Source organism: Plectropomus leopardus, chromosome 19 (genome assembly GCF_008729295.1).
Source record: "Plectropomus leopardus isolate mb chromosome 19, YSFRI_Pleo_2.0, whole genome shotgun sequence".
Classification (NCBI taxonomy): Eukaryota; Metazoa; Chordata; class Actinopteri; order Perciformes; family Serranidae; genus Plectropomus; species Plectropomus leopardus.
Genome location: NC_056481.1, coordinates 9786065 through 9799554, shown reverse-complemented (window position 1 = coordinate 9799554; position 13490 = coordinate 9786065). Strand labels below are relative to the sequence as shown.

Sequence of the window (13490 nt, the reverse complement as noted above, 5' to 3'; positions counted from 1 at the left end):
TATTAATAGTAAAAAAAACAAGATGCAAAAACTGAGGAATAAAAATATATATACACCAAATGCATATGGAAAATAACTGCACGCTGTGATAAAACAGCTAAAATGTTAAAAACTAAAGGATTTTGTTCTTTAATTCTTCAAGTATAGTGTAAGCTCCTTTTTATGGTGGTGTTCCTTACAAAGAAATAAAAAATTCTCAAAATTCTGACCACTAGCTTTTTTACTAACAGTGTTTTCTTGTACTTTTACTTTCAGTACTTAAGTACATTTAATATCATAAAATTAAACATATCAGATACTTTTACTTATGTAATATTCTAATATGTGACTTTACCTTGAGGATTAAAGTTACATGAAAATATTCACATTTAGGAAGTGGTAATTAGAAAGTTTTAAAATATTACTCAAACCAATTAATCATTTATTAGATTAGTTCGATATAATATTTGACAACTAATCAATTGATTGCTGCAGTTCTGTTCTGGTCTATCAAATTTTATCGTTCCACACAAACATCTGTAATCTGTCCATCTGCTGTCTGTCTCTTTTATAGTTTTTATTTTGTTTTATATGTTAAGCACTTTGTGATTTTTGTATCTGCAGAAGAAAAGTGGATCGCAAACCTTTTTTGATATAAAGTGCCATTTTACATTTTCTTGTAAATCAGACCGCTACAGAGATATAAAGGTCAATCTCTCGTACCTCAAAGTACTCCGAAATAGCATTAGTTATGTCCTCACCTTTTGTTGTTGGAGGCACTGGTTTTAAGGAGCGGAGTTTCTCCCTTACAGTCATATCTGAGTATTTTGCTATGACCGCCAAACATGGTGTGTCATTTACATCCAGCATGCGTCATATCTGTTATTTGACATGCTTTTGTAGAGGATGTTTTACTAATTAGAGATGGGATGTATGACTTGGCTGCGGTGCGGAAAACTTTGGACATTTTTGCGGACGCAGCGCTGGCAGAGCTCTCTGCAGTTTTTTTTCCCCGTCCACAGTTTGTGGAGTTTAAGTTGCAGGGTGAATAATTGATCCGTCGAGCTGTTCAGAGCTGATCAGATGAATGAGTGGAGCAGCTGCTGCAGAGGGAGTGAAAGCAAACACTTAGCTCAGGTGCAATGAACGCTCAGGTTTGAGTTTCGCTGCGCCTGGCGTTATGCTTCTCCATCTGTGTCCAGAGGTCGATGACCCCCGTGCCATACAAAAAAACTCTACTTAAACACAAGACAGGAAATAAGACTGCAATAATTTATTTGAAGATCAATTGATTGTACAACAACTTAAAGGGGATATTGCCTTTAAAAAGACAATATTAACATTGTTTTGTAACAGACAAAACATTCATGAGAAAGTTCAATAACAAAAACAGATACAGGTCATAGTTGTAGGAGAAAGTAAAACATCTTAAAGAACCTCTCAAATGATTATTTTTCCCTTTTGAGACCTGTAATGTGATCATTTTCTATACATTTCACGCATTTTAAAAATGTGGAGAAACATTGCTCTTGACATCAAAAATACCCAGACTAGATTGCCCTCCATGTAACAAGACTTTCATCAACTTTCAAGTTTTACGTTCTACAGAGTTTAGGTTCACAGACAGCAGTACTTCAGCAGACTGAATGTTTACTCTTCTGCAAACAACATTCAACTGTAACAAGTATTTCCCTCACTGTTATATTCAATTTAAAGTCAGTCAGACGTAGCCGTTTGAGACAAAAAAAGTGGTAACTTCAGACTGCATGCGTCACTGTAACGCTACTTCTCCTATTTTTAAATTAAAAGCTTACGTTAAAAACAAACACGTTGATTATTTACACCAGAATTGTGAATTAAACATTCAACATCTTAAACATATCACTGATGTTTTCCGCCTGCGTTGCAGTCTTTTCTAAGGCAATGGTAAGCTTCAACAAAAAATGGAACAGCAGCTTTTCTGTGCAAAAGTGTCCGTGTCACCTCATAGAAGCACGCACCGCACAGTCTCTGCATACCGCATTTCTACAGAAAAACCCTTCACACAACTCCTGTCTGAAATACAAAGAAAAATAAAAGATGCTAAATATTTAGAGTGACTTTATGATAGGATCATCGGTTTAGATTATCACTGTGATGGTTGTCTGTATATTGTTGAATAGTTAGTTTAGAAGGACAGGATGGTTCTCTGGATGATATCGATACACTCGCGCAGCTCGTGCTCGTTGATGATGAGGGGAGGGGCCAGGCGGATGATGTCGCCGTGGGTGGGTTTGGCCAGCAGTCCATTGTCACGAAGGCGTAAGCACACTTTCCAGGCGTTATAGTCTGTCGGGTGCAAAAATAGAGTTTTACTCTTCATTTGTCTTACAAAGTATATTGTTCTACATGTAGCAAAGGCCCTAAAAAAGAAAAAAACAATCCAAAGTACAATTAGTTTTTTTTTTTATCAAATGCATTTGACATCTTACTTTTAATTTCTTAAAGCTGGAGTGCAGGATCTTTAAATAAAAATATAATTTCATTTATTTATGCTTAAGGTTAGATACATATACCGATAAGGAAGAAGCTTTCTCTTCTTTTGTCCGTATTTGTGCGTGTTTTATGAAAGCTTATGGATATGGATGAAATGCTTGAGTGGGGAGTATCGCAGAAGCTATGGTGAAATAAATACAGACTAAGGGATTCGCAGAAAGAATTAAAGATAAAAAAAAGGCTTGAAGACAATGCTCCTGTGGGTGGGGGAGATGCAGCGAGCTCACCTGCAGGCAACACATGAGGACAGTGTTTGTGTAATTACTCTCACTGCCAGAGGGGGGAGACAAAAGTTCTGCACTCCAGCTTTAGTTTGAATCAGTGTGAAGTACAAAAAAATAGCACAAAACCACACTGCAGTTTAGACTCCTAAAAAACTTTGTGTACTGGAAGTAAGTCATTTTGAAGGCAGAATTGTCTCATTTCTCACTGAATTAGTGGGTAAAACAGAGACGGCCATTCGATACCAAAATAACAGAAATCATTCAAAGACGACACATTTTAATTGTGTATTTACAGGTGGAGTCTTTTTTTTTTTTAATGTGGGCTCAAATGCATTTTGTACACTTCATGTTCAAGACTAAAACTTTTTAGAGTTTGGATTTCAACCTTACTTGCCAAATACTGATAGCCTACAGGGCTGCTGTTTTAGAAATAGTTCGGTACTGTACCTTTGGTCTCTTTGATGACGACCGCGTTGAGGAGGCCTTTCCCTCTGACTGTTGTCACAATGTCTTTGGGCAGTTTTTTCAGCTCGCTCCGCAGCAGCTCTCCCATCCTTTGAGAATTCTCTGCCAGCTTCTCCTCCTCAAGCACCTGCAAATAACAACAGTAATAATTTAGAACAACAGAATTTATGACTAAGGGTGTACCATATCATATCATTTTTTAATTTGGCACCTGTTAAGATGTGTACTTTGTGATTTTTACTTTGTTTGTAGTATTCATATTTTATGCAGAATCTGAATCTCAGTCTGAGTTACCTATGTTGTTTGAAAATTAAAAAAGATAAGAAGTTTTTATTTAGTTTTGACTGAATATTTGAAGGCACACTGTTACGTTAATGTTGACATTGGAAACTATAAGACTTACTTCGTTGCAACTGTATGTTCTTGAAACTGATAATAGAATAATTTTTTAGTGTTTTGACATATAAAGAATATCGTTTCCCCAAAAAAATATACTAAAATATAGTGATAATATTTTAGAGCCATAATGCCCACCCCTAGTTATGACATAGTTGACCACATTTTTTTTTATCTTGACTTTACGGGTGACTTTTAGGACACTCAAGGTCACCTTACAGAAACAACAATATTAAAACAGCAAAATATCAGGACATAAGTAAAACAATAAAGAATAAGAGGCTAAAAATGCGTAGAAAGTCAACAACAAGAAGTGATGAGTTGTGAAAGGGTAGACAGACGAGGAAATGACTAAAGTTCGCTGTAACACTGACCTGAAGTGAAGCGATGGCGACCTGACACGCCACGGGGTTACCTCCATATGTGGACCCGTGTTCTCCAGGTTTGATTGTCAGCATTATCTCATTGTCACACAGCACAGCAGATACCTGCGGCACACAAACAGACCAGGTAAAACAAAGGTAAAAGTTACACAACTACAATGATCCATAATCTCCATCACAACTAGACACCAAAAGTTCAATAAGTCTTTTTCTTGCAAAACAAATCCATGATTTGACGTTAATGAATAACGAAAATGCTTACAGGGTAAACTCCCCCAGAAAGAGCTTTGCCCAGAACCACGATATCTGGGCGGACTTCCTCATGGTCCACAGCCAGGCGCCGCCCAGTCCTCGCCAAACCTGTCTGCACTTCATCAGCAATCCACAACACCTGAATGAAACACAGACGACTTTGGTAGTAATATTAAAACCTGTGACCGGTTTTATTTGTGTGGCCTGCAGATACATACATAATAATCATGAATATGAGTCACATAGTTACATAATTTTCTGAGCCATTTAAGGTATGGCTGAACACTTAATTGAAATTTGATCAAAATTGCAGTATGTCCTTCTGGTCCAATATTTGTTAAAGGCAAAATGTGTTTAAAAATCCAATTTTACAAACATACACAACCATCTATGCTGTGGTAACCCTTTCATTTCGCTGCAGCTGCAGGGCTTATGAAAGAGCTGATGTAACCAAATTAACAAGCCTGGTTACTTGCGTGTTTTTGTATTGGCCTCTCTCTCTCTGTCTCTCTCTCTCTCAGTTGGACCAAAATCCTACTGAACAGTAAAACTCGGCAGTGTTTATGAAATATAAATCAAAAAAATGGCATTGTGCTTCCTATTTCAGAAGAATACTTTAATGCCCTTTTGTATGTGTGAGAGTTTGTGAACAGGAAGTGGGCACAATGCTGCCACGCTGATAAAACATAAACCGATTTTGTTACTGAGTTGCATATTTCTCGCCTCAAATGTTTTCAGAAACATGTTTTAGCTTACTGTTTAACTGTAATGCCAGATTCTTTGTAACCAGCTGTTCATTGGTCTGGGATAGCACGGTGCATTCTGGTATTTTCTACCTCTTGAGTAAAACCACGTTTTTTCTCTTTTTTTTCTCTGGTCATGTAGCGGCATAATAAATAGTATTTGCGTCCTTCTACAGTATCAATTGCCCAATTTTATTTGAGGACCCTCTTTTATTTAATTGACTTAAACCCCGTCTCTCATTGTGAAGCAGAGATTATTTCGAATGCTTTTCTACCAAATCAGATAACATATATAAAAGTCTAAAAATTAAGCCTAAACTGCAGTTTTCCTGCAATTAACTAGACAGTCAGTAGGTACAGCTGCCTGCCTTGTGTTCATTGTTTTTTAACCCCTTAGAAACATTATAATATGTACCGTTTAGGCCAAACACAGCACCAAAAGCTGTGCAAATAGGAAGTGAAGATTGTCCTCCAGGCAGGATGATATCTGCAGTGTTGTTTCTAGATAGTTCTGCTGTACATCCACATACAAAAAAGTAGCTTGATGATTTTCAAACTGAAGTAGTGTTACCACATCGCACTGTGGTGTTAGGAGATGGCAGTTTTAAATGCAGTTAAGTTTCACTCCACCTGCCTTTCCTCTTCTCAAGTGCTTGAAAACGCATTAGCACACTTTATTTGTTGTGCTCAGTCTTCAGTAGCACACAGGAATGCCTACTGGCTATTTGACACTCACTGTTGAGAAAAACAGCATGAAATGTGCCTCAGGCATATTCACTGTGGCCGTTATTTAGATGAAATGATGGCAAATATACTCATATCACTATCAAATATTTTCAGCCGTTAACCATTGACATGCCTAATCCACACCTACAATAGCTAAGGAATCACTCGTGACGTTCTTTTCGTGCCTCTGATGTTCATTTGTCCAGACTCACGTTGTGTTTGGTGCAAAGTTCTCTGATTTTGGTCAGATACCCCTGGTCTGGCACCACAACCCCGGCCTCCCCCTGGATGGGCTCCACCATGAAAGCAGCAACATTTGGGTCCTGTAGAGCTTTCTGGAAAAAAAAAAGCCTCAGTCAGACATTTTTTATCTGTGTAAAGATAAGTCTGTCAATACAGAAATGCTACTTTGGTCAATCATTAGGTTCTAATGTTTACATATAAAGGCAGCAGTTACCAAGATCACGTTATCAGCAGACACATGCTGCTGCAGTCAGCCATTCGGTGAGAGCCAATGAGGGTGTTAAGTCAGGTCGTTTTGGCGAAACTTATGAAATAATCATTGTTTTTTAACTGAAGGTGGACAGAAGTAGTATTACTTAGTTACATGACACCACCTCTCGCGAGTTGATAAATAATATTCTTGTCTGGCTGGTAATGGTGTGACAATGCTGTAATTTAAGTCCGGATAGGTTTAGGGACAAAACGGACTTGGTTTGGACTAGGGAAAGATAATAGTTTGGGCTAAAAAGATTAAATGTGTTTTGTTACATGTTTCATTTGATACACGAAGCATGTAATCTAGCAGGAGCTTTTGTAAATGTGATAATATTGTCAGTAATGTGATTGATCTCCAGCTACAAGGCTGAAAAAAGGGCAAATCTTTGCCTCCAATGGAAAAAAAATAATGCACAGCAGAAGCGTCCCTGACCTCTGCTGTATCCTTTGTTTGTTATTCATGCCAGGAAAAACACTGTGACCGCGATGCAATTTGGCAGCAGAACTCAAGTTCCTACATGTTCGATCCTTCCTGCAGCACATGGCCACTGAACGCAGGTATGATGAAACTTTAGCTGCTAACATCGGTGTTTCCTAACAAACCCACATTAGTTAACCCGGAAAGAGCCTGAAGTTTGGTGTGCAGTGACTAAAACGTACATAAACTTCCCCCTATAATTTGGGCATTTTACAAGGCACTGTAACAGCTGCGTGGACCAAAGCTTTTTCACGCATTAGCTGCTCGTGACTGCATGAAACTAAAACGGTAGTAGTCTCTCAACAAATCCAAGGAATTTAGACAAACATGACAGATACTGCAGTGGAAAGATAAAATCAAAACTTGTACCTCCAAAGCAGGAATGTCGTTGTACGGGACAAGCTCAAAGCCTGGCATGTAGGGGCCGAAACCTTCGTAACTGCTGGGGTCCGTTGAGCTGGAGATCGCTGCCAAGGTGCGGCCCCAGAAGTTTCCCTCTAAGAGTGAATGAAACGGCATTTTTGTTATAATGTTCTGAGTTTACATCTTTACATAATGTAGAAAATTCGGTCGCCTTATTTTATATGTCGAGAGGTTTGGTGTGCATGCTTAATGCGCGTTTGGTTATCTGGTAGTATTATCCAAAGGGTAAAATTAACTAGACCGTGCATTTAAGTGGAAATTTACTGATAAAGAAATATTTTTTGACACCTTAAGCTCCCTGAAAGGAAAAAAGCTACATGATTTTGGTGCCAATTTTCCTAAAAAGACACTGCTTACGGTGACAAAAGGGCCACACTTCATAATTGTGATTTTATCTTTTAGTTCATTAGATGGTGATTAGAGCTGGGTACAGGTGCTAGATACCTTTTAAGATATTAACTAAAATAACGCAGTACCAAGTAGTATCAAAAATAATCCAGTGAAACGATACCTGCATTTAATCCTTTTTGTATCCAGATGCAGAAAAAAGGCGATTTGTATGTTTGTTTGTTTTTTAAAATTGGCAATCACCTCCCAATCACAGCAAGCGTTGTAGAGCAACAACTCATACAATCTGTAATGTGGTGAGGCCGAGCGCCTTGAATTTAATAGTTGTTTGTACAGTCGTTTAAGAAATATTCTAACAGTCTGAACATTTTTAAAAATGTATTGGTGCAAAACTAAATTGGATGGGGATGTGGCATTTTAAGCAACTGAATGCTTCTATTCAAATGGTGACTACTGAATTCAGTAAAAGAAGAAGTAATCAGATGAAGCACTCCATTGGTATCCCTATCACTTTAAGGATACTGGTATTGGTACTGGTATAATTTTTTTTAAATGATACCCAGCCTTAACGGTGACTCACCTGCAAAAATGATTTTGGCCTGGTTTTGGGGTACTCCCTTTACAGTGTAAGCCCACTTTCGAGCGAGCTTGCACGCCGTCTCACCACCTTCAACACCTAATTTGTAACAAAAGAAAAACATAACACATAATCATACTAACTTCTTTCATACAATCTGCCTCAGGTGTTTCCTTGCAGTACCTGTATTCATGGGTAAAACTTTGTCATAGCCAAACAGGTCGGTGATGTACTCCTCGTAGGCTCCCAGCACATTGTTGTAGAACGCTCTGGAAGTCAGCGTGAGTTTGGAGGCCTGGGCGGTGAGCGCAGCTATGATCTTTGGGTGGCAGTGGCCCTGGTTTACTGCACTGTAAGCACTCAGGAAGTCATAATACCGGTTGCCCTCCACATCCCAAACGTAGATGCCTGGAGTAGAGAAGAAAACAACGTTTTATGGAAATGTCTGTGATGATTCGTATGTGATTTTTAAAGCAGAAAAAATGGTGTCGTACATTTTGGGCCCTGCACAAAGCACCGCACAGTGCAGCACGCAGGTCATTGTTTAGTGTAAGGCTGATGCAGCTCATGTTTTCACAGCTAGCGTAGGCCTGTCTGTGCAGGTCTTAAAATGAGGTGTTGTTACACGCATCATTGGGATTGTGGCTTTTTTTTGGAAGCAACAGTCAGTTATTCCACCACTGATCAACAAAAACCTGTTTGAAAGGCAATAGTGCAGATGCTCTTACATAGGCATGTGCAAAATGTGCTAACACTGTATTGTTACACACACACATGTTGATGGGCTGCACGTAGGAGAAACAGAAAAAGATCAATGAGGAAAATATACATTTTGTTTTCTCTAAAGTGTGAACATAGCAAAGAGCAGAGCAGAGCCGCTGTCTAATCTCCCATTAAGAGAGACTTTGTGTGCATTTATGAACAAAGAGCAGTGTAACTTCATTGAATAAAAAGTTATGTTTCCTTTGTCAAATTTATAACTTCAGTTTTATTTTTTTGCGCGTAAATGCCCCACTATATTTGCTGCAGTGACATTACTGCACTCCTACTGTGTCGCTATCATCAGAAAACTGCTCGCTTTTCCAATTTGCTGAATCTTCCTTGTAACAAGCAGTGCAACAGGTGCAGGCACACCTTACTTTTGAAGACAGTAGGAGATGGCACTCTGGTTGTGTGAACTCCTGTTACGCCTAAAAACACACCTGTGGTTATATGGGAGTAAATGCAAACCCTTTGTTTCCTTGCCCAAATTATTTCATGTGATTTTTTTTAATGTTTAAGAAAGCCTCCATTGATTATAGGCAAAACAGTGAGATTTTTTAACCATCACACTTTTATTTTTAGTAGTCACGTTAATGCGTTGGACTCACCCTCTCCTCTTTCTAAGGCCACTGGCAGGGGGTGGTAGTTGTGTGCTCCATACTTGTCCTCTCTGGCGTAGATTTCCTCTGAGGTGAGCGGGCGATCAGACTTCAGTTTGGACGCGGCAGTCGAAGCGGGACGTGTGCCAGAGTGGACACTGCGACTAAGGACAGGGGCAGCACGGCTCAGGTTGCGGCTGAGCTGCAGAATCATTCCTTTCATGGTCGTGTGCTGCTACGTCTGTAATATGGTAGAGCAGACAAAAAACATAATTTACTTTGTATCAGTGCCGAATTTAGGATAACATAAGGCTTCTTTGTTGCAAGTAGCAAGTAAAAAGATTCCAAAACTGTTGTTAAGTTGTTAAAAAGTTAAAGATAATGTAAAACGGTTCTAAGCTTCATTGTATTTTCAGACTTGGCAAATATGTCAGATGGGGGTGCTTTACTATTGTACAAAACAAACTGCATCAAACACTGATGCATTTCATAAGTTTGGATTATTTATTATGAATTATATCAGTTAAAGAACAATTCACCCCCAAATCAAAATAACAAGAAGAGCAGGGAGGTAATAGTGGGGATTCAAGACACATAATTCATAATCAGTCATAAACCTGTTCTGGTATTATTACAGAAGTTGTTATTTTAAACTAAAAAATTAACTGAGGTGTGCGGCTAATCATGTAGACTTAATGGGATATTTGCTAGAAGCAGAAGCAAAGTTTGGAAAAGTTCACAAATGCAAACAGTTTTTTTCTGGATTAGTCGATCAGTCATGTTTCGGTGTGAGTTACCGAGTGTTGGAGATATCGGTCATAGAGATGTCTGCCATCTCTTCAGTGTAACTATGTGGCCCTTGGCTTATGGTGTGGCAAAAAATAAAACACATTTGGATAACTAAACAACGTCTCCTTCCAGAAATCATGCCTGGGTTACTCAAGATAATCCACAGACATTGTTGTGAACAGATTAATTGAGAAGCCATTTTATTTCTACCAAACTACACCCACCGACTGTATCACTCTGCAGGAGGAAGCGTGCATCTACTGCTAGCTCACCTAGCACCACTGAGCTAGCTACAGCTCAGCTGAGGAGGATGCCATTATTGTTTACAGGAGCATGAGCCTCTTGTCCATGAGTAGATGCACACTTCTTCTAGTGCAGTGATTTGGTTGACGGGTTTAGTTTGGTATAAAGAAATTATTAGTCAATATTCCATTATGTTCAACAGCAGGCAGAGATCTCTATCGCAAGTATCTCCAACACTCAGCAATTTATCATTTTTTTGAAATGATGAAAAAAATACTGATTTTTGATTATAGTGTAAACTGTCCCCTTAAATATATTTTTTGGCCCTCGCTATGTGTATAGGCACCTGAGTTGCATTGGTTAGTCAATTAACTGGTGATTATTTTGATTATGCCATTATGTTTCAGCCATTTTAAAGCAAAAATGCAGTTTGCAGTTTTGGATAATTAGGCAATTAAAACTTCCAATAAATCTCTTTGGGCTGTGGGAAAGTGGACAAAACAATGGATCACTGTAAGACAGAGGGTAATCTGCAGATTAACTGAAAATAAGAAAAATCATTAGGTGCAACCCTTGTTTAGCTACAGAGTGAGGTTGAAACAGAAGTTGGCCTTTTTAGGTTTTACTAGAAGCAGCTGTATAACTGTTAAAATATTATTAGACTTACAAATGCTATAACCAGCCTGTTTAAGAAACGCGTTGATCATGTTTGTGCGGTGAAGCCTTTATCCTGACATGTCACAGCATAACACAATTAAATAATCATTTAAAAAAACACTCTAAAAAATGAGCCTAATATGCTAACACGCTGCTATGGGAGATCCCATCGAGCACAAAAGCTTTGCAGGTTTGCTGAGCAAGGCCTCTCTTTCACATGCAACACAATAGTGGACCGTGCTTTCGGTGGGTGCGGGTTAACAAAAGCTAATCCCACTGCAGCGTGGCAACTCATCTGTGACGTTCCAGACTTTTCCATTAGTAGAGTAAAAGTAGACTTATTTCATATTGTCTTTCACTGCTGTTACCTTGTCCTGTAACATGTACTGCTTTTCTTGCAACTGAGCATAGCTGCTTTCTGGATGTTTAAGTGTGTGTGACTCATAAGGTGGCCTTTTATAGGCATTGAATGTTTTTAAGATGAGTCATGCTATGTTTCAGTGGTGCTTTTGGCAGTTAGGTTACTTGGTGAAAGGTGTCTAGAAGTATGCTCAATTCTTAATAAACACTACGGACGGTTTATTGTGTTGGTTAGCCGGCATAGGACAAGGGGCCGAAAATGTCCGAAGGACCCCGTGGCCTTCATCTGCAAAATTATACTCAAGTGCATGCTGCATTCACATGGAATCAGGCGGAAGTAGATGGCAAAAAAACATTTATTTTATGTAATTTGTCTAGTAATATACAGTAATTGTCCAGATCACCTGTGTTTTCTCCTTGAGTGACGGAGCAACTGAACAACCAGTTTAAAACCTGTTGCAGAGGACAACAAAAAATTAAAAAAATTCTAACTTTGCTGCCAGTACTCTCTGCCAGCCTCTCCTAATGTTACCGCCCTGCTCTCATATACCAACACATCCGGTTTGCCATGTTCCTTCTCTTTGAGTTCCTGTGAACACAGCATGATGCATTCAAAAACACCACAAAGAGACACAAAATGACAAATAGATGCAAAATGAAAGAAAAAGACAAAAAATGTCTAAAAAGTGACACAAATTGGTGCATAAGGAACTGCAAAGAGACACAAATTATGTCAGACATGAAGTGACTAAAAAACAGACACAGATTTAACTCAAAGATACACAAATCAGCTACATTAAGACGCGAAAAGACCAAAAACAAGATGCGAAAGAACTGCAAAAAATACCAAATATAACTACAAAAAGGGTAAGACACATACAAACAGATGCAAAGGAACTATTAAGAATAATTGTAAATAACTGCAAAAAGACCACAAACAAATGCACAGGAGTTGTGAAGAGACTCAGCCACAAAGAAACATAAAATGACAACAAAGTCTGTGTCCGGGGGCTTTGTTGTCTCGCGATCCGCCCGTGAGCTACAACTTACTGTCACAGAGCGAAACACTAAATATTACAAAACTACCATGATATCATCAAAAGCTGTAAAATAAAGCAGTAAAGTCTTACTGGATGGGGGAAGAGTACTTGGCACTGGGAAAAATCGATAACCTTTAACAGTGAATAAACACACAAGGCAAACAAAAAGCACCTGGACAGGACCGCATCAAGGACACTAGTGGACTCGTGGCATGACATGTGTCACTCAGTCACCTCCTCGTGAGAGATGATAGGTCCCTGGGGAGCTGCCTCCGAGTCACACCCACCACCAACATTACGGTAAACAGCTAAATAAAGACGTATGCCAAATCACGTTGTATTATCTAACACTGTACCATGGACTTTTGAAGCTCAAAAGCTCAAGCTTAAAACTGAATACAAATTACATTTTGCGGTCATTTGATATGAATGAATGTTTTTTCTCACCCAAAGAGTTTTAAGATAACACAGGTGCCTCGTTTTCCGTTACCGCCTAGCTAGCTAACACTTGGCGTCTTCCTGCCGCTAAGCCATCACCATAATATCAAGCAGGCGATTATTAAACGACACAAAGAAGACTTGAAGAAAAGTGGAATAGTACCAGAAATATATGAAGCGACGTTAAAAAAAACCCTCTTGAAAAGCGTCTGATGTCTGTCCTGTCCGATGGTTGAAGCGCAGGGATCCGGTGCAGCTTATGTTGTGTCTGAGAAAGAAAAATGTGCTGCCTTAATGCGTGATTACGTCACGCTGCGTCAGGGGTGCTGTAGCAGAGAGGACACGCCCCCATGTTGCAACTTTTCCCCATGATTTCGTCGATGCAAAAATGCTCAATAAATGCTTAATAAAAAACTATTAGAAAAGTGCTCTAACAAAAACATTAGAAACACGATAAGATATTTAACTTCCTTATTTAATGATATTAAGTGGGAGAAGGCCAGTGGTGGAAGTATTCAGTTACTTTATTTAAGTATAAGCACTAATACTACTAGTCCTGCATTGAAAATAGTATG

The 13490-nt window shown here is 38.9% G+C and overlaps 1 protein-coding gene across 3 annotated transcripts; it reads right to left on the bottom strand.

The window, feature by feature from the left end:
• Positions 1 to 1237: 1237 nt before the first annotated feature.
• Positions 1238 to 13213, bottom strand: oat (ornithine aminotransferase). Of its 3 annotated transcripts, none has more exons than XM_042508014.1 (10): positions 13079 to 13213; positions 9398 to 9629; positions 8211 to 8435; positions 8031 to 8126; positions 7049 to 7176; positions 5916 to 6038; positions 4245 to 4373; positions 3974 to 4087; positions 3186 to 3330; positions 1238 to 2307 (listed from the first exon to the last, which is right to left on the bottom strand). In XM_042508014.1, exons 2-10 carry the CDS (start codon positions 9609 to 9611, stop codon positions 2147 to 2149), a joined length of 1335 nt encoding a protein of 444 aa, XP_042363948.1. In that variant the 5' UTR covers positions 9612 to 9629; positions 13079 to 13213; the 3' UTR covers positions 1238 to 2146. The 3 variants fall into 3 exon arrangements, with proteins under 3 accessions (XP_042363948.1, XP_042363949.1, XP_042363950.1); XM_042508015.1 differs by lacking the exon at positions 13079 to 13213 and adding an exon at positions 12568 to 12669; XM_042508016.1 differs by lacking the exon at positions 13079 to 13213 and adding an exon at positions 11842 to 11893.
• Between the last annotated feature and the right edge of the window lie 277 nt (positions 13214 to 13490).

Excerpts from the sequence above, each read along its gene's own strand:
- oat (XM_042508014.1), bottom strand. The coding sequence starts at position 9,611 with ATGAAAGGAATGATTCTGCAGCTCAGCCGCAACCTGAGCCGTGCTGCC. Across the intron at positions 8,436-9,397 it reads GGCCTTAGAAAGAGGAGAGG|GCATCTACGTTTGGGATGTG; the intron begins GTGAGTCCAACG and ends TCTCTACTCCAG. Across the intron at positions 4,088-4,244 it reads TTTCTGGGGGAGTTTACCCT|GTATCTGCTGTGCTGTGTGA; the intron begins GTAAGCATTTTC and ends TGTGTGCCGCAG.